Below are 27,657 nucleotides of genomic sequence, written 5' to 3'. Positions count from 1 at the left end.
GAAAATTTCATTTCATCTCAATAAATGTTGAACTTACGAATCGATTGTTTTTAGGGTTAAATACACAAATGATCCTATGACTATAGGATATTACTTTGTTAATTTCTTTGATTATTAATTGTTGTTGAAAATGGTCTCCTACTATAGAGAGTTGCTTTGTTGAGTACCTCAACCATTAAAAGTTATAAAATTGTAACCTGACTATTCATTATGTTTCAAACTTGTCATTTTTCGTTAAAAAATTAACGGCAATCTGGGCTGGACGTTAACTTGACGACTAAGATATGATAAAATCTGATCTCAAATCTCAAATGACTATTATATCTCAATCAGCATGTTAACATCCAACTCAGACGATCGTTATTTTTTTTAACAAAAAAGGATGTGTTTGGAACATAATAAATATTCAGGTAATATTTTGTAACTTTTAATAGTTGAATGACTCAACAAAACAATTCTCTACAGTCGAGGGACCATTTTGTTATTTTTATAGTCAAATGACTCAACAAAGCAATATATTATAGTCGATGGGTCATTTGTGTATTTTACCCTTATTTTAAAGGGTTATTTTTCATTCTATGATAAGGTTTTTAATATACAAAACATTAACTTCATTTGAGGATTGAAAAAATATTAGATCAAGTTTAGTTATTTTGGGACTAGTCTCTATATTGACCACTGAACTTTAATAAAATTATTATTTAGTCCAAATTGTTAACACCGTTGATTATTATTGTAAAAGTATTAAAGTGAAATGCTTAGAAAAAACAACTTTAAGCATACAACTAACAAATTGACATGTAGTTTTTTTACTAATTAGATTGTTTGATTATTTTTTTTTTTGAAAAAAAAAACACACTCACACTTATAAACATCCGATTGACTTGAAATTTTATATTTTCGAGAAAAAAAAATTCATACCAACACTTTTTTTTATTAAACTAACGTAACTATAAAATAGTATTTGTTCTCTCGATTAGTGGCGGATCCAGAAATTTAAGAACGAAGTCTAAAATTTTAATAGTTTTTCTTAAATATAATGGGTATGTAATTTTTTTTATTTTTTTTATTTTTCTTTAACATATTAAACTAAATTTTATATTTTTTTTTAAATAATAGGATGCACTTGGTCCCTAGGGCCCTTAGTGTATCCGCTCTGTTATTAACCATTTAACAATAAATGTTCAGTCACTCTATTATAGTTGTTGGTGTTCGATCCTATGACCTGAACAACAAATTACGGGAATATACTCTGAAATTGTTTAAACTTATAGGGGTGGCTAACGTGTTGCAACCCGAGGCTCCTACAGAAAGTTCCCAGAAGAGTTCGGTGTCGGATCTGAGGTTGACGAAAGGCAAAAGCGTGGTGGTCGAGGAGGGTGGAACTGGAAGTGGGGCGGCGGCGATGGTGAAATTGAAAGTGCCCATCAAGGGCTGATGCACTAAGCCCATAAAACACCAAGTGCATTTCATTATTTCAAGAAAAAAATTGTGAAATTTAGTTTAATATGTTAAAAATAAAAAAAATAAAAAAAAAATTGTATACACATTTAAGTGTACGGGCCGTCAATGGTGTTAATTCCTCCGTTAAGTGAAACGTCTTGTATCCTAGTAGTTTTAAAAAATTAAAAATTAAAAATATATATATTTTTTGAAAAAGAAAACACAAATTTTGAAACAAACCCAAAACTTTAAAAACCTTCATTTCAACCCCTAAACCCACGCCGTCCATCGCCTTTTGCCACCGAAAAAGGTCCACCCAACCTCCCCTCCTCCTGGTGGTCAAAACCCCAATAAAATCGTGACCAATTGACGGCCGATTGACGATGAATCAACATTTTATACCCTGCGAACCCTAGGATGAAAATAAAGATCCCACACGATTCCGACGACCAATCCACAGAAACTACGACGACGTATGAGTTGGAGGATAGTAGGGACTATGTCGGAGGCGGTGGTCGTGGCTAGAAAGGGTCGCAACGGTGGATTAAAGTTAAGATTTGGGGGTTTTGGGGTTGTTTTGTAATATAAGATAATTTAGTTTTTTTTAATATTTTTTAAAAAATGAATTTCAAAATCACCAGATTGACACATATCACGTAATAGGATAAATTAACACCGTTGATGGCCCGACACCTAAATGGGTAACATTTATAATGTTAAGCATCTAAATGAGTAAAAAAATAGTTTAGGCACATATTTGGGAAAAGCGATATAGTTTGGGCATTTATTTTGGTATTAACCCTTTAAAAATAACATTTAATTATTATACAATAAATATTTGAAAAAAATAGTCAAACCCATTATTTTTGAAAAAAAAAATAAATTAAATAGTTCAGTGATATAATTGATAAAACTGAAGATTGAGAATCATATTAGAAACTCCTCATAATTAAGTGGTCATGAGTGTAGTTTATCCCATAATATTTTAGTTAATTTTAATACTTAAATAATTATTTTAGTTTAATTACTATACAATCTTATCACAGCACTCGTGACTACTTTATTTGAGACAGTAAATTATAGCACAATGTCATTCTGTTATCATCCCTAACAAGGAAATAGGATATAGGAAATGTTACTTCGAGAGGCCCAAACACTGGCTTGAACCATTCTTGCAGACCCAAGTTCGTGGGCTTAATTTGGGGTCCATCCCCACTTGGTTTTTATCTTTGAGAGGTTCATAACTTTTTGGTTTTTATCAGTGGTATATGATTTATTGAACGATTAGTTCATATTAAGCACCGAGGTTTATTATGGAATGATCTTATGGATAGGCATGAGACTCGAGTTCGATGAGTTTCAACTCAATCCGATCTAATTGGGTGTTTTTTTTAAAAAATCGGATTCGGGTCAGGTTGGGTAAAAAAATACTCAACCCGACCAGAAAAATAATATAATTATACTTTATAAATTTAGGGATAATTGCAATAATAGTCATCTTTATATTTTTCAATCAAGTATGTATTTTACTGAATAAAATTAATAATTTTATATTATTTCGGGTCAGGTCAGAGTTTATCTCAAAAGTCAGGTCGGGTAAAATTACCCTAAACTCGGTTTGAGTCAAGTTTAGATGGATGGTGTAAAATTTTCTGGTTAGTTGGCTAGAAACCTAACCCATTCCCATCCCTAGATTATCCCCTAAACCTATTTTTTTCATTCACAATAAAAAGATTCGAACTTCTGACATTAATTAATGGATCTAATGCCTGATCTTACTAGACCAACTGATTCTTGGTTAGAGATTAATATATAATTTTTCACTCTTCTATATCCATTTTATAGTTAATGCTTAGTATTTATGAATGTTCCTTCCAGCATTGATCCATAGTTAGTTCCAAAAGACCCTCGATTAGTATTACCAAAGATTGTAAATTCCACCCATTCATATATATCATTTTTTTTATTAATATAGGATAAGTACAAGATAATATATGCTTAAGATAACTCTTAATCATTTGATATTGAACGCTCATTCCTCTTGTATTTCTGGTGCTCGAACTCGGGAATAGGGGTTAGGCCTGTAAATGAACTGAACGTTCAGCGAACCGTTCATGAACCGTGCGGCGGGAAGTTCGTTTATGTGTGTTTATTTATTAAATGAACGAACATGAACAAGATTTTGTGTTCGTTTAATTAAATGAACGAACATGAACATAGGTCTCGTTCATTCATTTACGCTCGTGAACGTTCGGTTATGTTCGTTTATGTTCGTTCGTTTATGTTCATTCGGTTATGTTCGTTCGGTTATGTTCGTTTATGTTCATTCATTTATGTTTAACCCAATCTTCTTAAATCAATTTTGGTGACCAATTTGTAAGTATCTTAAAAATATTAATTAATCTGATATTATGATGATCAACTCCATAATTAACCCAATTTTATTTGGAGATTAAATCCAATATGTTAACACGTGAGGCACCTCACACCTATATTCATTTCCCCCCTTTTTTCCCAAACCCTAGTGTTCACTGGAGAGTGGAGACGATCGCTGAAAGCTTCAAAACAATTTATATTATAGTGCAATCTGAAGTTTGACAGGTCTGTTTTCATCTCTTTCTCTGTTTTATTTGGCTTAATAGTTAATATGTAAAGTTATTGCGGGTATCTTCACATCTAAAACTCAAGAAAACATTATACTTCTTTTTAGAAATAGATGAGAAGACAAAGGTAACAATCAGAAGTATATGAGCATCAGTAAAGAGAAAAATATATAGATTTTGTCATAAAACAAAACAAAGGTTTCTATGCAATTTCTGAAAAAGAGTGTAATAGCGGAAGTAATGGGTTTTCCAGGAAGAACACATTAATAAGTAGAAAATACACTTTGACAATGAACTTTTGTTTTCATAGTTCTTGACATTTAGTTGTGGAGTAGACTTTAGGTACGTTAAAATTTTGAATGGGGGTTTAGCAATAATATCAGTTACGATATATAGCATCGAAGGGATTTCAGATATATGTTATTGCCTTGTAGTCCAATTTGTACCGTTCGAAATCTTCATGATGTTAAATTTTCTACTCTGCCAACAAAAATGACCATTATTAACAAACCTTACTAAAGTCTGACATTGATGTCACAAAACTTTTAGCCGGCGAATTTATTAGAATAACATAGTGGAAAATGATTGTTCATATGTAATCATGTACCACTAAGATAAATGTTATAGATTTAATTTAAGTCGTGTGAATCATTTAATATCTTTAAAAGATCGATCGAAATATTTGATATCTTCAAACATTTCATCACTGTTAATCAGCTCTTACGCTATTTATCACTGTAGATTTGATTGATTTGCATTATCGACTATTTTTCATGAAAGAACAATGGAAGGTAGGGTCTTCAACTTTTATGTTCGTTTATGTTCGTATTCATTTATGTTCGTGTTCGTTTATTTATTAAATGAACGAACATGAACAAGTTATATTCCTTAATAAACGAACATGAACAAAAAAAAATTGTTCGTTTATGTTCGTGTCGTTTAAGTTCGTTTATTTATAAAATGAACAAACATGAACATACCTCCATTCGTGTGCGTTCGGTTCGTTTACAGCCTAACAGGGGTGGATGCACTAAGCCCCATAAGGGGCCAAGTGCATCCTATTATTTTGAAAAATGGTGAAATTTAATTTAATATGTTAAGAGAAAAAGAAAAAAAATTGCATACCCATTCTTTGTAAGAAAAAATATTAAAATTTTGGACTCTCATTCTTAAATTTCTCGATCCGCTGCTGTTCGGGATCTTAAAGAATAACAATAATTCCTTTATTATAGATAGCTTGATTTGAGCCCTGTATCACTTAAAACCTATCAAATTCTTTACCATTTATCTTGACCCATGTGGACAAAACAAAGGCACTTTTAACGGGGGAAAAGGTGAGAAAGAAGAATGCAAAAAAGGGTATTGAAAATAAGGGACAAGGGCATGGGTTACATGAGGGAGATGCATCCCAAAAGTTTGATAATTAAAATGTGAATAGTCAAGGGTTTGGCTTGTAAAAGCAATCTTTATTTTCCCTCAAAAGTCTAATCCCACATATGGTCCATGGTCCCCCGGTGTGGCCCATGGTCCTTGACTCATGTCCGTGGTTCACCCTACATCCACCATCACACCCTCTCCCTCTCAAATGTCTTAATATATTTAATGTATCTGTTCAAATATTATTTAATAATATTTAAATAACAGTAAACCCTAAATCTCATAACATACGATATTAAACCCTAAACCTTATTGATTGATATATGACTTTGGGTTGTGACCCCATCGTATGCTGTGGAATGAAGACATGCACACGAGGACAACACCACATGTTTCGTAACCACCTAATAATGAATTTAATTATAATATATATATACATACATATTATAATTAGAAAATATAATATAATAATGTTGATTGGGGTTGGGAGCTGTCTATTTTATTTGTATTCCGTGCATGTGCTGCTTGAAGACATGTAAAAAAGTTATTAGTAGTTGTGTTGCAGTATAGTTTTGATGACTTGAAAGTTCGAAAAAGTTGGGTAAAGTATACAAATGATCTTTCGACTATAGAATATTATTTTATTAAGTCTCTCTATTATTAAAAGTTACAAAATAGTCCTTCAACTGTTGAATGTCGCCATGATGAGTTCATCGACTATTAAAAGTTATAAAATAGTCACCCGATTATTCATTATGTTCCAAACTCTTCATTTTTCGTTAAAAATGACGGTACTCCCAGCTGAACGTTAACCTGTTGATTGTGATGTGATAAAATCTGATCTCAGAATCTCAAATGACTATCATATTCTAGTTATCATGTTAATGTCCAACTCAGAAAACTGCTAATTTTTTAACGGAAAATGATAAGTTTAGAATATAAAGAATAGTCAAGTGATCATTTTATAATTTTTAATAGTCAATGGACTTAATAAAGCAATACCCTATAGTCAAGGGGACCATTTGTGTACTTTATCCAAAGAAGTTCAAGTTGATTTTTAACTTTCCGGTTGTTGTTTTGTGATCGTGAGATTAAGCAATAGCCATTCAAATCCTAACCATATCCTAAGATTAGCAGCTAGTAGGGACAGTACCATCATGATGAAAATAAACTTTGATTTTCACTTTTGGATAATCATTCTGCCCATTTCACCCAAGATTTTACCTTTCCAATCTCCCACATGTGTGTAGGGGTGTAAATAAACATAGCGTTCGATTAACTGTTCATGAATCGTTCGTTTATGTTCGTTTTTAAGCTAAATAAATGAACATGAATAAAAAAATATGTTCATTTAATAAACGAACGAACATAAACAGATGCGTGTTCGGTTCATTTATATTCACGAACAAGCTCGTTTATTTTATGTTCATGAACAAACTCGTTTACCCTATTCTCCATTTCATTTTTTTTACATTTTAAATATTGGTGAAGATAAGGATTAAATATAACACATGATAAAATTTACATTTTAAACTATGAATTTTAAGGAATTTAAGCTCCAGTGACAATTTTATCATTTTCTTTAGCTTACAAATGAAATTAAAAAGTGAATATATAAATGAACGATAAACAAATACTAAAACAACGCTAAATGAACATGTTTATGAACATGTTCGTGAATATATAAACGAACACGTTTGCGAACATTAAACGAACATGTTCATGAACACATTTGTGAACATTAAATGAACATGTTAGTGAACAATAAATAAACGAACACGAGCACCTTTAAAAATAAATAAACGAACATGAACATGATATTAAAAATTTAACTAACACGAACCGAACACGAATACCTTTAAAAAAAATAAACAAACATGAACATAACCTTGTTCGTTCAAGATCAGTTCATTTACACCCCTACATGTGTGGGACAAATCTATCCCTTCTTAAGAAACTTTTACGTGTTAATTGCATCACAAATTCTCATAATATGACCTTCATTTCAAATTGGTCTTTAAACTTTTAAATATTTAAATTTTATCCCTAAACTATGATTATTATTCTAAATTAGTCCTCATACTTTTGAGCATTTGAATTTCATCCCCAAACTATAACCTTCATACTAGATTGGTCCCCAAAATTTTTGAACATTTTAATTTTATCCCAAACTATATGTATTCATTAATCACATCCATTGTCAGTAAAATCGTTAGACCAAGTTATATTATTGTATGCTTGAAAAAAGCAAAATTTAGGTTAAACTATGATTGAAACTAATTACATATTAGGATGAATTTGGGGATGAAATTGGGATATTCAAATGTTTGGGGACTAATTAGAAAGAGAGATATAGTTTAGGGATAAAATTAGAATGTTCAAAAGTTTAAGGACTAATTTAGAATGAGATTCATAATTTGGGTATGAAATTGGAATATTCAAAAGATTAAAGACTAATTTAATATTAGAATTAGAATTTAAGAATATATGATGCAATTAACTCAACTTTTATCATCAACTCAAAATTGGTATATTAAATCGGATTCGATTAGGTTAGAATCAAATTTTTAATTAAAGTTTTAAAGTTATTTTGAAACGAGTAAAAACCAAATTTTTTTATTATAGTATCTATTAGCCACGTGTACTTGAAAATGGAACTTCATCGATGATAATGATGATGAGGATGAGTCATGAGATGGTCCATGGGTGTACAATGTGTGATAGATGATGGGGTTTCTCCTTTAAGCCACGTGTACATGCATGCATTGGATATTAATAAGTTTGTCGATAATGTTGATGATGATGAGATGGTCCATGGTTGTATCAATGTATGATAGATGATGGGGTTTCTCTTTTTAACCACGAAATACCGAGCTGTGTCCATGTCATGATGTTGGTTTGGTTGCGATTTACGGTTCATGGACGGATGGCTGCCTATGCCCGTCCGTTATGTATTTATTGACCCTCGAATCACATGCTCCGTCCGATCATTGTCTTGTGGTCCTTGTCCTTTCTGTTTGGATTGATCTCAACAGTCATTTAATCTCATCATATTCCATACTTTTTTAACAGTTATAGAAAGATCATTAAATTTTATCGAATTATTATAAAATAGTCCCAAGTTTTATCGATCTGTCCTTCAACCCTAGCACATCTTCATCCTCGTTTGCCCAACCAACACCCTTACCTTCAGGTTGTCGTGCACGCTCGTGTTGCCACGTCAGTGGTCTTGTTCGATGTGCTTTGGTGTAACGTAGTATGCGGTGAAGCAAAGGGAGTCGAGGCTCGAGGGGATATTGAGATTTAGACGAATGACGAAAATGAGAGGCAAGGGGTTTAGTACAAAGGCGTGTTTGCCGACGCAACACAAAACGATGAGAGTGCGAGGGCATTGGAGTTTGAACGAGGGGCATGCGACGATAATGACAACAAGAGGGTGAAAAATAAAATAAAATATAAATGTATCAAAATAATATATATATATATATATATATATATATATATTAAACATGTCACGTGTTGAATAATCGGGTAAAGAAAACGGAAAGAACACAATAATTTTAACGAGGTTCAGCAATGTGCTTACGTCCTCGGTGCCCAAGGTGGCGCTAGAATTTTTATTCAATGTCTCATAGGTTTTGGTTACATCTCCTTTTATAATAAATAAACTCTGGTACATATTTACAAAAATAACCTTGTATCGTACCGCGAGGGCTTTACCAATATATTTATGAGCCATATCTAACACATGTCACGTCATATTTAATATCTTGAATCAAATGTTCCTCTATAAATCATATGCTCAAGGGTGGAATAATATAAAAGAGTTTGGACATTGGAAGCAAACAAGGGAGATGGAGACATCAAGGCAAATTGAAAGCTATGAATTATGGAAGAAAAATGGAAAATATGTGCTCGGAATTAAGCCAATTTATTGTTGTTCACCAAATCTTTTGTCCGATTGATATGTATAATTGTACAAGTTGCCCCAATATTCTCATCGGCTTGCTTGTGCTTTGTTTGGTTTCGAAAATAGATTATCCTTTTTCCTAATTAAGATATATGGATTGAATTATATCAATATATATATATATATATATTAAACATGTCACGTGTTGAATAATCGGGTAAAGAAAACGGAAAGAACACAATAATTTTAACGAGGTTCAGCAATGTGCTTACGTCCTCGGTGCCCAAGGTGGCGCTAGAATTTTTATTCAATGTCTCATAGGTTTTGGTTACATCTCCTTTTATAATAAATAAACTCTGGTACATATTTACAAAAATAACCTTGTATCGTACCGCGAGGGCTTTACCAATATATTTATGAGCCATATCTAACACATGTCACGTCATATTTAATATCTTGAATCAAATGTTCCTCTATAAATCATATGCTCAAGGGTGGAATAATATAAAAGAGTTTGGACATTGGAAGCAAACAAGGGAGATGGAGACATCAAGGCAAATTGAAAGCTATGAATTATGGAAGAAAAATGGAAAATATGTGCTCGGAATTAAGCCAATTTATTGTTGTTCACCAAATCTTTTGTCCGATTGATATGTATAATTGTACAAGTTGCCCCAATATTCTCATCGGCTTGCTTGTGCTTTGTTTGGTTTCGAAAATAGATTATCCTTTTTCCTAATTAAGATATATGGATTGAATTATATCAATATATATATATATATATTGATTAATTTGGGTTAAGTACAAGACAATACTATATATTCAAAGATAAATTCTTAATCTATTGACATTGAACGCTTGCACTCTTGACATCAATGGTGCTCGAACTATAGTAACATACATAGATATGTTTAATTGAAAGGAAATCGAAAAATTATAGGTGTTTAACCTAATTGCTTTATATAATTACTTTTAAAATGGGTAAAGTACAGAAATGGTTCCCTAATTATAGGATCTCATTTTATTAAGTCCCTTGAATATAAAAAAGTTACAAAATGATCTTCTAACTATAGAGTGTTATTTTGTTGAGTCTCTCTGTAACACCCTAAACTCGTACAACACATAGTCGACCGATCAGAGTGCTATACGAAACCACCGAAGTGGTTGACCAACTTTTTCTTACTTTTCGAAACTTTAAAACAACCATATTTATAATCAAATTAACCATAAAATATAATGACAACCTTAAACTGGGGAGCTCCAAAATAAACTATTTACATCAAAAAATAATACAGACCGACTTTTAATAAATTTTACGAGTCAACTGATATAACAGGGTTTATAAAATATACACGTCCTTCAAAGTTGCTGACACATATTCTGAATATGCACTAGGTTTGGAACTTGGACTCTCTACTGCTTCCCAAACACTCGATCTACTAACCCGCCCACATAAACATCCGAAGGCTGAGCTAACTAGTTCAGCGCCACACTAACAACTAAAACATACTAAAAGTATATCACTGAAATGCTCAAGCTATCAAGTCTACTGCTCTGCTTTGCTTTAATGAGAATATTTGTATACTCACTATCTACTCTATGGTAGACATTATTGTGCGATTGAGGGTTCTGCATCTCAGAGCGCGCGCACCCCTTTAGTCTACCAAGAATGTGGCCCCCAAAATCTCTGCATCAGACATCACACCCTCAACTAGCCCACTCCTTGAGTGTCGAATCTTGCGCCCAAACTAGTCAGCTTAAAGTGCCTCGCACATTCCCTAAGGATATATTCAGATTGTATCTATACTTTCAACATTGCTAGCTTTTCTAAAGGAACTCGGGTGTCATCGTTGTTTCTCGAGCATCTAAATAAATTTGGCTTTTGAAAGGAAGAAGAAATGGAAACTAATGGAATCAAGAAGAAAATGGTTTGGTAAGATAATATGGGGTTTAGTTTACGTGAAATGATATAAAATGAAGGGAAAAGATTTCAACTTCAACAAAATGGGTAAACTACACTTTAAGTCCCTCTCTTTTCAAACCCATTCTAATTTCACCACTTGTCTTAGCTTTTGGGCCAAACTTAAGCCCAATACTCTTATGAACTAGTCTAGGAAATCTAATGGGCTCTACTTACGGGGTTCGGGTTGACCAAAACTATTAATCCGAGATTTGGGGTTTTACACCCTCGACTATTAAAAGTTACAAAATGGTCACTCGACTATTCATTATGATCCAAACTTTTCATTTCCATTAAAAATTGATGATATTCTGATATGGTAAAATCTGATATAAAAACTTAAATGACTATCTATCTCAATCATCATGTTAAAGTCCAACTTAGATAACCGTAAATTTTTTTTAACAAAAAAGGATGAGTTTGGAACATAATGAATAGTCAGGTGACTATTTTGTAATTTTTAATAGTCGAATGACTTAACAAAGAAACATTCTATAGTCAAAGGATCATTCTATAATTTTTTAAAAGTTAAAGGACTTAATAAAATAATATCCTATAATTGAGGACCATTTGTGTACTTTATTCTTTTAAAATTTAAATTTGACTTTTTTTATAGAGTGCAATGTGTTATGTTATTATACCCAACCCTGAGAAACATGGTTATATATATATATATATATATATATATTGCGGGAGGGGTTATGCCCCTAACATTTTGGCTCTAATTGTTTTTAAGTCCTTCATTATTTTGAAAATATATAAATTAAGCTTTCATCTCATTCAATTTTCCATATTCAATTATTTTTTAGGTCCTTAGTTTTGAAACTAGGGTTTTTAATCTAATTATTTTTTAGTTCACTGAGTCGCTAATTCCCGTGAATAGATGACATAACACGTTAAAAGTAATTTCAAATTTGACTCCTGAACTTTTAAAAGTTTATTTTTTCATCCTCTTCTAAAAAATTGGAAACTAATGTTCTTCCTAAAAAAATTCTCCTCTAACCCAATCAATTTGTATATTAGTAGGGTCTGGGTTAGAGAAGAGAAGTTTTAAGGGGAGAATGAGGGTCTTCAAGTTTTATTAAAGATGGTGAAAATTAGTTTTTAAAAGTCTAGGGTTTAAGTTTGAAATTAATTTTTTTTGTTAACATGTCACGTCTTCAAACTAACGGTAATTAACGGTTTAGGTTTAGTGACCAAAATAAGATAGACTTATAATGTAAGCCACTAAAATAAGAATAAATTGATAATATATGCGATAATTAAAATAATACATACCAAAATAAAAAATGATTCACTCATGTAATTTATCCTATTTACTATTATTAGATGCATTGATATAAATAATAGTAGAAAATAAAATGAGAGAGTTTGGAGTTCAAAATATTAGAAACTGTTTAATATTAAATACTCGATGAGAGAATTTCAATAATTCTTATAATTTTATAGGCTTAAACTGAAAAAATACTTAAATTATATTATTTCTTTGTTTTAGGTACTTTAATTATTTTTGGTCAAATTAGGTACTTAAACTATTAAATGCAACCACTTTAAGTACTTTAATTATTTTTGGGTCAAAATAAGTCCCTAAACTATACACTTTTATTGCCTTAAGCACCTAAAATATTTTTTGGTCAAAATAAATACCTAATTTTATATGACATATCAAAATATTATTGGTGGAAAAATAATTTTCTAACTGAAAAATATTAAGACTTAAAATAATTAAATATAATAGTTTAAGTATCTAATTTAACCAAAAAAATATTTTAAACACCTAAAAAGATATTGTTTAAATATTTATTTTACTTTAAATCAATTTTATACTTGATAAAATTAATTTGTATTTAGATAATTAAATACATAGACAACAACGTACTTTTTGTAATATATTTTGCATAGGTGTGTCTGAAAATGAAAAGGTATAAACCTTCACCTGGTCCCAGCCCTTGGGGTCGGACCCATCTCTTCCGACTCATGTCCGTAGTTCGCCATACATAGACCATCACCCTCTCTATCTCTCCCTCTCAAATGTCTTAATTAGCTTTTGCTCCCTTTCTATTCTTTCCCGTTGAGTTTTTGGACAATAACATATCTAACACATATAAATTATATAGAATTTTTATACGATATAAACATAATCATTAAAATATATAATTATTCAAGAAATTCGAATTTCAAAATAAATACGTACTGACCCTAAATTCTTAGTGGATCCGCCAATGATCATGGCTTAATTCCCTTATACCCCCACTCTCTCTTCAAATTAATTTTTGTGAGCTTATTGGCCCTCGTTGGAAAGGGTTAGGCTCCTCTAATTCCGTTACGTTTAATGAAATCTATCATGTAATTTTTTCAAAACAACTTGGAGTGATTATAAAATAGTATATATTTAGAATTTTTCTTAATCATTGACAACATACGCATTCTATAGACGTAATTGCTCAAACCTAATACCTTTAGAAATAACAACTCTCATTAACGACATGAGGTCATTTGATGGGTTCATCACGTAACGGTTTTTATTACCATTACATGATAAACATGACAAATAAATCTTATACTAATCAAAGTAAATATTAGAAACAAATCCTGATTACATTTCTTGTCCCAAAAAAAAAGAAAGAAACTCTTCTTCTACTTTCATTAGAGCGAAATCAAGCTTTACAAAAATCATAAGGGGGATGAAGTGGCCGCCTGTTCCCTCTTTTCCCACTTCAATGTCTGGCCTTGTCCTTTCTTGGTGTGAAATAAGAAATTGGATAAGCTTGGCCTCTAATGGGGGCATGATCCTTGTATCGGGGAGGACACATTGCTAAGTCAAACTATCTTTACCTATGTCATCTCCAATGATTTTAGAACCCTTTTTAGACTAAAGCCTTCTTCCCCGGAAAATCCTCGTGTTAATTAACGACGTAATCCGGCTCCGATCGATGTTTCCGGTCCGAATGTATAGCACGAATTAAAACCCTAGACAACTCCCTCCATATTCTTGCTTACTAAGGGAAACAAACCCTCACAATCCTAGAAGAATGTAGTACACGAGCGTTATTGGTAATGCTATCAACATCCCAAAGATGACCCTGAAAAAAATTACGAAAGAACACATCAGTTGTACGCACATATAACATATATATCGTTGAGGGAGTCGGACCGGTTTCTCGCGAACGGTGGTCGAAAGATTTCTCGACACATATGATTGAATATATTCAGGGTTTCTTTTACTTACGCAGTGCTGAGGATTGCAGGGTGAACATTGTATTCTTTGGCGAACACAAATGGTACAATTCCTTGTGGCAGAGCCGCCTGTTAAATTTCAAACAAAAGTTAGCTAATAGGCAGCCTAATAGTTACGGAAGAATGTGAGTTTTTTCCTCGTTTTTCCGGTTACCTGAACGATGGCGACACGGAGGAGTGTGCCGCGCAATCCTACGGCGATCGAAGCGGCAGCCATGACGGCCGGACCGGTCAAGAACCTAACCGCCATGGCGAAGGTGGCGACGGAGTTCCCGCAAGCAATGAGCTTGGGTTGCAGTGCCATAAACAGACCTGTTTTTCACCGCACAACAAGCCAAAACATCACAATCTTTTCACCGGCAAATGTATCATAAATAGTTGGTTTTGGACATTTTATTTAGGCCAAGTTCAGTTCAACTTCAAGCAGTACTTGAACTTGTTCAATATTTTTCGATATAATTCTTAAATTATCTGAATCTCCGATCCGAAAATAATAATATTATTACTTAAAAGACGGAGGAGATAACAAAAATGCTCACCTAAGCTGAACATGGCCATTCCCAATCCAGCATCTGACAGTATGGAGATGGACTTCTCTATTATTTTAGGCATACTCACATGCCACCTGCATTAATAGGAACACCCAAAATCCGTAATTAATTTTTCGCCCTAAATCCAACTCATAATCAAGATAAGATTCATGTTATTTTTTTTCTTTGTTAATGGACCGACCTGAAAGCAATTAGGGACCAAATGACTCCAATGAGGCTGGAATATGTGTTGGGGTTTCGGATAAGCTTGCGCCAAACCATGATCAAGATCAAGCGAGTCATTACACTGGCCGGAGGCATTTGTTTACCACCACCTGTCTCCGACGCTCCACCGGCTTTCGGGTGCAAGTCGGCGGTTGAACTGGACCCCAACTTATTAAGTTCATTGGGTCCTTCTTTTTCTTTCTCTTCTTCCCCATCTCTTCCGGCAAAGCTATAGCCTTCTCCATTAAAGTCATCACTGCCTGGCATGGCTTTATTTTCGCCGTTTTGAGGGTGATCAGAAACCAACATTCTGATCTCTTTAGCACCCTGCTCGGACCGTCCGGATTGGTCGGAAGCTCCGAAATCCGTGTTACCGAAGACTTGTAGTCCTCCGGCTTCCGATACCGGCGAAGCACTCGAACTCCACACAAACATGTGCAATTCCTTTGCGTCATGGTTCTCTTTGCTATTCTCCTTCTGCTGCTGAGGTTGAACCGTTTGCGGCGGCTGCGGTCGTTGTTGGTTAGCTTTAGTGATCTTCGTCACCGATGAAAATTCGGGGTTCGGAACAGGGTACGATGTAGGAACTGTTTGTGCCGGATAGAATCCAAACCTCGGAGACATAGTCGAGCTGTTTTCTTCAAAATTCGATGGTCTTGGAGTCTGTTGAACGGAGTACAAATCAGACGGACCAAAATTGGATTGCCGGCCGGGAAATCCTTGAACACCCATCATGGAGTAGAAGTCGGAGTTGTTGAAATTTGAACCTCTTGGAGTCGGGTTCCTCGAAGAGCTCAAACTGTATATCTCGGCTCCGGTGAGATTTGACGGTCTCGGAGTCAATGCGGGAAGCGAACAAGGCCCCAAAGACCTCCTCGAAGCATTGGATTTCCTCACTGTAACGTGTAGCTTCCCGTCATCTCCAATTTCAGCGTCGGTCTCGAGAAAATCTCGGCCGTCGAGCGACATGACATCGGAGTCTATTTTGAAAGAAACGATGGAAGCTGCAGTTTCCGGGAACTGTTCCATGATGAGGATTTTGGCACCGCGGTACTCGAAGAGGAAGAGAAGGAGCGTGTACCAAATAATACACTGGAGCACCACCACCTGAACCATCAACATACCGGAGTAAGGGCCGTACATGGCGATCAAAAGTGGAATGCCCATTACCAAAGTGTTGGGCAACGTCGATAAAGAGAAGATCGTGATCATCCATTCCAGGCTGCCGTTCTTAGTCAGATTAACCCAGAACCCGAGAACGAACAGCATGATGAGCTTCTGCAGCGTATCGGCCGCTATGAACCGGAAGTTCATGGCGTAAGGGTCGTTGGTCGAGATGAAATGGAACGACAAGAGCGGAACGGCGAATATGGCGACGAAACGGTTGATCCCCGAGCACTGGTCCGGCGAGAAAATCTTCCACCAACGAACCGAGCCGTATGCCAATATCATAGCCACGTACAGCGGTATCACCGCCGTTAAAACGGTGTAAAGATCGCCCCAGCTAATCATCTTCCTTCCGATCGTTAAAACCGTTATTTAGCTAACTTGAAAAGATAACTGCACAGGTGCTTGAAGGCTGCAGATTTTGCAGGAAAGAGAAAGAAAATGAGAACCGGGTGAAGTTAAAGGGTACAATTACAAGAGGGAAAGAGAGTTATATGACATTGTTGTACTTGTACTCATTGAGCCGTGAAACTGAGTTTTGGTTTGGGACTTTGGGTTAATAATTGACTGCACTTTGTAGTTAAGTTAACTAGAGAGTCTGGTTATTACAGTACAGGTGGTTCATGTCATGAACCATTGGATTTTTCCATGACGTGGACAGCTCTCAGTTTAGTCCCCCCTCTTTTTACTTCTTTTTATGGTCTCATTTTTACTTGGAAGTTTTTTTTTTTAGAGAAAATAATTTCAGTAACCGAAAATGTCTTATATTATACGATTTTAATTATTTTTTTTGGATTTACGAAAATGACCAACAAATTCACAACGCGAACTCCAATTTCGCAATTCAGTTTCCAAATTCGCAACACGAATCTGTAATTCACAACACAGAAGTTAAATTCGCAACATAGAAGTCAAATTCGCAAAGCGCATTTATTTTCCTAACGCGAATTTTATTTTCAAATTCGAAACACAATATTAGTTTCGCAACACAAATGTAAACAGTATAATCGCAAATCATAACCTAAAACCCTAATTCACAACTCAGCCGTATCTCCATCTCTCACTCTCTACGGCGACATCCGTCCCTATCTCCGACGAAATTCGTCCCCATCTCCGACGAAATCTGTCTATCTCGATCTCTTAGAGCCACCCTCACAACCATTCACGGTCAGAAATGGAAAATCAACCACCGAGTGTTAGTTTTTTTATTTATTTTTATTTTGAAATTTATTATTATTATTATTAGATTTTTCATATTTAAATTGATAATAAATTTATTGGTAATTTCAATAATAGATTAATCATTTCACTTAGATTGTTTAGTAAATTCATTCGGTTGCTACTAATACTGCTAAACTGTTTAGTCTTTAACCCTGTGAAGTTAGTATTTGTCTTTGTTTTGTCTTTTTGTTGAAGTAATGCAATTCATTCAAGTTTCAATTTGCAGAAGACTATTTGAAACTTAAATTCGCAACACGAAAATGAAAATCACAACGCGATTTTAGTATCGCGTTGCGATTTTCAGTTAGCGTTGCGATTTTAAGTTTCATAAACTATTCTTCTTCTGCAAATTGAAACTTGAATGAATTGCATTACTCCAACCAAAAAACAAAGACAAATACTAACTTCACAGTGTTGAGAATTTAAGTTTCAAGAATAAACTACTATTCTTTATGTTGTAATTGAACCTGCACTAAACCTATATGTTGTCCTTTTAAATGTTTATATAAGTGCTTACTTCTGGAATGTTATTTGATGAATTTTGTGAACTATGATAGAATAATGACTTGGGTGAATACCGTGCAAGTTTGAAACATATTTGGTTTGTTTTCACTGTTTAATATCATTTCTGTTTATAGTGTATAATTTGTAATTTTTGGTATATCTAACTTGGTATGTTTATTGTTTTTGTAGAGATTTTTTTCGGCTTCATTGACCTTAAGGAATAAATTAAGCCTAGCCACTACAATTGCGTCGACGCTTACACCTGTACAAAGAAAATTGTTTGAGGATACTTGCTTCGGGCCATGGCTGAAAGTACAACATCCAGGTGGAGATTCTATGTTGACCCATTTGTTTCTTCAGACCATGACTAACGATCTACCCGAGAGGATACAACGTGGTGATGAAGAGATATGGTTTCATTTTCCTCCGGCGTATACTTATTTTGGGCGGGAGGAGTTTTGCTTAATCACTGGTCTACGCTTCAGACACAATGATGTAGGTCGGTACACTATTCATATCATCCGCCCATCATGGTTATCTCGAGTTTTTCCTGAACTGGCAAAGGCGAAGCCGAGTTTACACGTTGACAACTTGAAGAAATTATTTGTTAAAGATGGTTTTACTCGGATGGATGACCTCGATATTGTCCGAGTATGTCATTTATTACTTTTACATACCAGCTTTTTAGGCAAAGAGGCCAGACAACCTATTTCTGAGGACCTAATATTATTGGTAGAGGACCTAAATGCATGGAACCTGTTTCTGTGGGGTTCATATCTATGGAAAGCTACCTGGAAAAAGTTGTCGTCTGCCTTTAAGGACCGAAAAAGTTTGCGTGGCCATGGTTCCAAATACACTTTGGCATACTTTATTTGGGCCTTTAAGGTAAGAATTTCTATATAATGTTTAAAAAATTATAATTAATTATTTAACAATTACTAATGTTTGTGTATTATATTGTTTGTAGATTTGGATATTTGAGGCTTTTCCCAGCATGCAGACATATGCAATCAAAAATTCAAATGATATTCCTAAGGCTATTTCCTGGAGGAGGATCCGACTGTTGGATTGGGAAGAGTTACTACCATATACGACGATGAATGATGTAAGTTAACACAAGTACTACCATATATAAACAAGTTATTACTAGTAGACGTTTAACTTTGTTTGCCAACTATCCATTACAGAGGCTGACACCCACAGAGGCTGAGCTTGCCACTGATTGGTGGCAAGCTAGTAAGCATTTTTTTGATGGCACAGATGATGAGCAGCCCCCACTTCGAGAGTCATCACCTGATCGAGCCGATTATACACCTCCACAACGAGAGCCATCACCTATTCAATCACATCATCGAGCCTCTTCTCGACCATCATCTCATGATAGGCGACCGACAAAGATGCCACGACATTTATCTCCCTGTTCTCCACCTCCACGGGATGAGTTAGGGGAGTTACGTGATGAGGTCAATGCTTTGCGTGAGGAGGTCGGTACTTTACGTGAAGACAATGGTGCATGGCATGATGAGGTACGATCTTTACGTGGTGAGGTAGAGGTTTTACGCGATGACAATGGTGCTTTACGTGGTGAGGTATCTACTTTACGTGATGAGGTAGGCGCTATACATGAGATTGTTGTATCGTTACAGAATGAGGTTCATACTCTACGCAATAAGGTAAGTTTGTTTAATACTATACTAAAAATACAAATAACATTTTTTCGGCATTATTTATTTGTTTATTTACTGATTTATGTATTAATTTATTTTTAGTGGCCTGATAAGGTAGATGTTTTACGTCGAGTTTTTCTTGCACGATAACGTTCATGCATCAGACGTCGTGCACGTGCCATTACGTCTTCGTTCACCCCAATAGTGCCAAGATTCCGTAAGAAGAAGCCCGAAGCACCTGTCATCATTCAAGAGGCCTCTCCTATCGTTCAAGAGGTCCCTCCCACCGTTCGAGAGCCCGATTCACATGGCGTAATATGTCGACATATTGATAAACCCCCTCAAGTGCCCGACATGATGGATGAGAGTTGACTTTCGTATAAGTTACCGGTCAGTACCATTCCGGTATCTGAAGTGAAGAGGAGAACACTACCGGACACAATTCTGGATAATACCCTTTGGGCTAAAACCGCAGTTGATTTTTATCTACATGAGTGGAGCCAGGGGTGTTACGCTGACATATGCAAACTCGACGATGATATGCATTTGTTTCTTGATCGGTCTTGGTGGGGTGTGTTATTAGGGGTTGAAGACAATGTCTATTTCGACGGGGGGTAAGTCTTATATTCTTCTTATATTGCATTTTGATTAATTTTTTAAAAATTTATGAAATTCACTAATATATGTATTTTTTTTTATAAAACATCATATTGATGCATGGGTGTCACGTATTCTGATAATAAGGAAATTGAAGAAAATAAAAAATACGTGATGGACTATTATGCCGACGTCTTTTCACGTAGCTCAATTGAATGATCATATAGACACTTCATATGTATTGGGTAATGGAAAAGCTAAACTTTATCCTGCGTGGTGGGAGGTCGATAAGGTTAGTAATTATTTTTGAATATTTTAAAGGTGTTCATAAATAAAAATTTGATGTGCACAATTGAATTATTATTTATGATTGCAGATGTTTATCCCTGTTTTGGAACTTCGTCATTGGATTCTCGTCGAGCTTCAGCTCCCATCCCTGAAGACAATGATATATGAAAGCATGTCGAATTACATACCATTGTCTGATTTGAGTTATATTATTTGTAAGGGATGGAGCGCTCATTTGGCTAAATACTTGGATGCGATTGATTATTGGACTAATTCTGGAAACAAGAAGCCAAAGAAGTTCAAAGTTACAATGATCAGAGACGAGACCGCGCCATAACAAATGCAGGGAACCAGAGGGGATTGTGGTCTTCTCGTATGCATGTGCTTGGAACGTTTGACGACAGGAAGTAAACAGTTTCTACCTCCCACAGATAGAGATAGAGGTGCAATATGCTTGTGGTTTCGGTATTTTATGGCTAGAGCAATATATGCGAGACGCTGCCTACCTGCATCCGCGTGCTGAAAGTAGGGGCGGACCCAGGGGGTTGCCATGGGTTGCCCGGGCAACCCCTCAAATTGTGAGAAACATTGATCAAATAATATTATTTTAGTATTTTTATATATATATTTTGTGATTTTTAGGTAGAATCCATATATTTCAGATAAATTCTTATAGAAAAAAAAATTTATACAACAAAATTTTCTACTTAGTGTTAATTTTTTCTAATTTTTTTAATTAATACAAGTGTCACCTTTAATATTGTGCAACCCCTAAAAAAATTTATAAGAAAGTTTTTGTGCAACCCCTGAATTTTTGTCCTGGGTCCACCCCTGGCTGAAAGTGTGCATAAACAACACAAATTGGTAAGTTTGAGCAAGTGTTGTTAACATATATACTCTTTGTTGGTTTGAAAATGTTTGGTTAAGTACCTAGATAAATTGCTGTTTGTTGGTTTTAGATGTGTAGAAAGTGTTGTTTGAGCAAATGTTTGGTTTCTACAGGTTAATCATGATCCTGAAGTGAGCTGCGTGAAATTGATGTATTTGTGCATAAACAACAGTCTGAGTGAAATTGATGTATTTGTAAAAGTTGATTTGTAAAGTTGATTTGTTTAATTAATGAGGAAATAAGAATTATTTTTTGCTTGTTTAATTGAATTGTAAAAGTTGATTTGTTTAATTGATGAGTAATAATTCTTATTTTTTGATTGTTTAATTGATTTGTAAAAGTTGATTTGTTGTTTTAAATTTCAATCTGCATTATGTTGAAAGCAAAAAAGACCTGTTGAAGGTAAACTTTCGCAACGCGAAAGTCAAATTCGCGTTGCGATTTCGCGTTTCGAATTTGACTTTCGCAACAATCGCAACAAAAAATCTGATAAGTGATAATAACTGAACAGATCATAGCAATGTTCAAACTAAAGTTACTAATGCATGTCTAACTGAAAATGTATACATTCACACATAAAAATACACATAATACAACGTTTGCATTTAAAAATCACCTAAGTTAATAAGTCCCAAAAGGTGAAGCCGATTGTGATTGAGATTTTGATTTTGATTACCATTTTGATTTCCTTTTTCTTGGAATCATATGAGCTTTGGATTTTGATGAGGATCCATATTTTGGTAGACGAAAAGATGATTGTGATGGCACTGGTGATCCACAGGTCAACCTTGTATGACCACTTTCCTTGCACCGACTACATGTTGATATCCTCTTCTCTTCACCCTTAGACGGAATACGATCGTGATTTTTTGGTCGGCTAGGTAGCCTGCTGTCCATGACTGGTGGCAAAATTGTTTGTAAGTCATCTGGTATGTCCCACTCAGAAGGATGTGGAATAGGGTAGACAATCTCGGTATAAGTCTGTCGATATACTTCTATAGTGTAGCAATCCATAGCGTATGCGCTTGAATCATCTTGGTTTAGATGAAGAGCAACTTTTATAACATGATCACACGGATAACCAGATGTTTGCCATTTCATACAACTACATGTCTTTGCATTTAGATCGACATGTCCATTTAAGTTATCATCCAATACTTCAAACAAAGTGTTTGAACATGGTTCAACTCTCCATGACGTTGACTTCACAACACGTTTCGTTATCTTTTTTTCAGTCCATGGTGTAACACGACGTTCCAATGTTAATGTAAATTTAAATAAATAATACTTAGTAAAATATATATTAAATATGATAAGTTACGAATTTAAAGAAATAATACATGCATGGTTTCTTTTCTTGTAGTATCACTGTTGAATAGAGGATCGAAAAAACTCCATTAATATAGTAATGGGTAATTTTCGGGAATGACAACTTAGAGCGTTGATTGATTATGCACTATTAGATGTCATGAAATCATATCTTACTCCAAGTTGATGTACTCTTGACCATCTTTCAAACCCGACATCTTATAGTGTTTGAGCACATTGAGGCGAAACACGTCTTAAACAATTTATATGCTTATTAAAATCCATTTCCTGATAAGTTTTTACAACCTTCCAGTATGTACATTTTTTATTTTTTATACCAGCATACCTTGATTTTAGATTTTTGTACAAATGAACACAACAAAGTCCATGAAAAGCATCTGGGAAACACCTTCTAACAGTGTTGTCAATTGAGTTTGTCCTATCGGAAATGATTGTCAGATTGCTAATAGGACCTATGAAATCCCTAAGATGCCCCATAAACAATGTTCATGAAACAGAGGTTTCAGATTTGCCAACCCCGTAAGCTATTGGCAGTATCCCATTGTTAGCATTCATGACTACTGCTAATAAGTTTACTCCAAGGTATCGACCTTTCAAATGTGATTCGTCAACTATAATAACTGGACGCATGCAAGTAATAAACGAACGAATCTACAAAATAATATACACAAGAAATATAATCATTTAAATGTGAAATGCATGTAACTAACAAAAATGAGTCAACAAAATTATATTGATTTACTAACCGCAGCACCAATGACGATAAACAGCAACTCAAAGCGTACATCTCTATCTATTTTGATATGAGTTACCGACCCAGGATTTTTCAGCTTTAAATTGTGACAATAAGCCGACAATTGGGCAAACGATGCTTCTGGCGACCCCCTCAACAATTCCAAGGCATAACATTTGGCTCTCCAAGATTGAGAATATGAGATACTAATCTTGAACCGAGCATTCATGTCAGTCATAATTTCATGTCCCCGATATACCCTGTCATTCAAAAATATTAACTCAGCCAGAAAACCACCCAACACCTTTTTGTTTTCCTATCTATGGCGAGGAAAAACTTGGGTTCTTGAATATGTATGATTATCAATAAAAGTCCTAACTTGAAACATTTCGTAATATTTTATCCTCTTTACAATCATACGCCATGTACAGTTTTTGTCAATCATACACCTTGTTTCGAAACGATCTTTGCTTGATTTGTTAACTTTTAGTTGATAGCCATTTTCCACACATTTCGTATACAAAGCTATCTTCAAGTCTTCATTTGTATCAAAACAATCATCTTTCTTGATACGAATAACTTTTGTGTAACAATCAACTGATATCTTTACCAACTCTTCTTCCGGTATCTGAAGTAATTATGGCATATTCTAGTTATACTCCGTGGAATTTTCTTATTTTTCTTTTCTTCGGGGACTTCTTTTTCTTCTTTAGGGTTATATGAATTACAGAATGAATGTTCAACATGTTCATTCACAGTTGTAACTTCCTCCTTATTATCATCAACAACATCTTCATCGGCAGCGGTTGTTTCATCATCAAAATTCGGGTATTGACCAATATCAAAATCATTACACGCAGGGTCTGTTTCTTCTTCTGAAACATCATCAAAATCCGAGTATTGACCAAGATCAAAGTCCGGGTATTGACCAAGATAAAATTTCGAATACTGACTAGTACTCACAGTTTTTTCTGTTGGCTCATCATCGTCTAAATGTTCAATACGAAAACCAAAATTTGGTGCTGAAAGTTGATTGGGATTTGGATTAGGAAAAGGTTGTGGGTTTTGAGATTGTGTTTGATATTGTGTTTGATATTGGAAATGTGGTGAAACAAAATTTTCTTGGTGATGAATGTAAGCAATGAATCGTTCAACATCTTCATTGTTGGTTAACAAATAAACTTTACCTTTTCTCTGATAAGATAACCTAAATCCACTTAGAGGCTATAAATTCAATTTCTTTGCAACACGTAACATTAGAGTTTCATAAGTTAACTTTTTTAATGACAGTTTTAGTTGAAGATTCATGGGTAAAGGCATATATCGTAAAACACCATGAACATTCTCCCATGACCCTCCAAAACACAAATCTATCCAAACATGATCAACATTAGATGATTTCATTCTACAAATTGTAAATTAATTTACTAAACAAACGAGCTATAAACTACATATCATCACTAACTTAGAGAAGAACATACCTTTATTAAGTTGATAGTTGATAATTTGGGAGAGAAATCATTGAAAATTTATATAGAAATAAAATTATGTAAAAAAAATTAGATATGTAGAAGGATGTCGTTGGATATAGGAACGGATGTCGCCGGAGAGAGTGATAGATGGAGATGGAATGAGTTACGATTTAGGGATTTAGGTTATGAGTTGTTGCTGCTGCGTAGTTATATACCCAAAACATTTGTGTTGCGAAAATAAAACCTGTTGCGAAATTAAAATTCGTGTTGCGAATTCGAAAATCGAGTTGCGAATTTGAAATTAAATGTTGCGAATTTGTAAATCGCAATGCGAATTTGTAAATCGCAATGCGAATTTGTAAATCGCAATGCGAATTTGGAAACTGAGTTGCGAAATTGGAGTTCACGTTGCGAATTTGTTGGTCATTTTCGCAAATCCAAGAAAAAGTTGGTTAAAATCGTATATTTAAGGCATTTTCGGTCACTGAAGTTATTTTCTCTTTTTTTTATGCCCCGATATTCGATCTATTGATCAATTAATCCGGATTGAATATTATAAATATAAGTACAACCCTCCCAACTCAGGTTTTTTCATTCGCAATCGTCAGGATTCGTACCCCTGACCTTACCTAAGGGATCTAGTACTTCATCCTACTAGATTAATTAATTGTTGGTATTATGAAGTCAATTGAATATGAGTTCTAACCATTTTTATTTTAAATTAGTTTTAGGTTTAATTGACAAAATAATTGTTCAAATTATACATTTTTTTAGGTGTCCAATTTTTTTCGATTCATCCAGGTAGCTAAAATTACAAGTGTTACCACTTTATGTGAGCCGACCATAACAACCGTTAAAAAACTCTATTAAATGACATGTGTCATATATTGTAATTTGATAATTTATTTTTAAAAAAAATTAAAAATTTATTATATTTAAAAAAAAGCTCTAATTTTTCTTAAATTACAAAAAAATCAAATCCCTAAAAGTCCTAAAACTCTAACCCTAACCCATCGGTGCCATCTTTATCAGCTATGACCATCCCCATCCCCATCAATCCTATTCAGGCGTCATCATCCTTGTTGTCAATTGGTCATCGAGATCGTGTGGGGTCGCGATTTGTAACGTCGGGGTTCGTCGAGATACACACATCGATTGGCCTCGTTCGACTCATGTTCCTGTGGCTTTTCATGGGATTATCGATCATTGGGTAGAGGTGAGGTCGAGTGGAAGTTCATCGACGATAAAAGGCAGCGGCTGGAGTTAATTTAGGGGCCAAATTAGTATTTTTCAAAGTTTTAGGGTTTTTAAAGTTTTCCAAAATTTTGGGGGGTTTAAATATAATAATATTTTAAATTTTAAATAAAAACTTAAAATTATGAGAACGTGACACATGTCTTTTAACGATCGTTACGACCGAGACACTTAAGTGGTTGCGTTTGTAACGTTAGACACATGAATAAATTAAAAACAAGTTTAGGCGCCCATATGAGAAAAACAATATAATTTGAGCACTTATTTTCTAATTAAGCCTTAGTTTTAAAATTCCTAAGTGTTTTAATTTCATCAATAAGTTACAATTTAATTTTTAATTTTTTTATGACACTATCAAGTCAAGACAACCCATCAAATTAAAGTAATAATTGAATAAATATGTTCTACTATAAAACAACATACTATTGTTAAATTTTATTATATTAGGAAAGTAAGCAACATTTACGAGAATAGAATAAATAATTCAATAGAAGAATAAAGATTAAAATAATAGAAAATTTAAATATGATAATTAGATTTATTAAATGATTTTAAATTAAGATAGAATTGATAAATTATATAGGTTTTAAAAAATAAAATTATTATAACGTCAAACAATCTCTAAAATAAGTAGTTAAAAGTTGTCGGTTCTACCAATATTAATCTTTATCAGTTTCGATTTTCGAATTCAATAACGGAACTACTTATAGGTTGTGAGGGTCCAGTTTTCCCAATATTTTTTGTCTAATAATACTTTAAGTCATTGACATTTTGGATTTCATATGACCACCATACTTTAAAACAAGTCTAATAATATTTTAAGTCATTGACATTTCGGATTTCATATGACCACCATACTTTAAAACAACACGAGAAAATTCAAGTTCAAACTTTAATGATCTATTGTTAGAAGTAGTTTAAATTTAATCCGATCTAAATCTGAATATATTTTATTATTAATTTAATCATATATATGTAATATTACCTGTCTTTAATTAGCATATATTCTCGTTGACAAAGGTTGAGAACTAAATTCCCTGAATAATCAATTTGCTTTAAGGTGACGACAACTTGATTTCGATCGTTCCATGACACACCCCCATCGTGCATGGGATTAAAGAGACAAAACCCAGATTTTTAATCAATTTAAACAATGGGGTAAATTACAGGTTACTCACTCTGTTTTACTTTCTCTCATTTTGCTCACTGAACTTTCATTTTTTCTAATTTGCTCACTGAACTTTACAGATT

General features: G+C 34.0%; 1 protein-coding gene across 1 annotated transcript; it reads right to left on the bottom strand.

Moving 5' to 3' along the window:
- Positions 1-13,915: 13,915 nt before the first annotated feature.
- Positions 13,916-27,657, bottom strand: LOC120179610 (auxin efflux carrier component 3-like). Its single transcript, XM_039185173.1, has 8 exons — positions 27,643-27,657; positions 20,058-20,077; positions 15,263-16,803; positions 15,070-15,155; positions 14,685-14,842; positions 14,523-14,599; positions 14,308-14,376; positions 13,916-14,275 (listed from the first exon to the last, which is right to left on the bottom strand). The coding sequence occupies exons 3-7, from the start codon at positions 16,795-16,797 to the stop codon at positions 14,310-14,312; spliced, it is 1,923 nt and encodes a 640-aa protein (XP_039041104.1). The 5' UTR covers positions 16,798-16,803; positions 20,058-20,077; positions 27,643-27,657; the 3' UTR covers positions 13,916-14,275; positions 14,308-14,309.

This window comes from Hibiscus syriacus, unplaced genomic scaffold, assembly GCF_006381635.1.
Source record: "Hibiscus syriacus cultivar Baekdansim isolate YM2019G1 unplaced genomic scaffold, ASM638163v2 tig00112429_pilon, whole genome shotgun sequence".
NCBI classification, from domain to species: domain Eukaryota; kingdom Viridiplantae; phylum Streptophyta; class Magnoliopsida; order Malvales; family Malvaceae; genus Hibiscus; species Hibiscus syriacus.
This window is presented reverse-complemented; position numbering and strand designations above follow the sequence as displayed.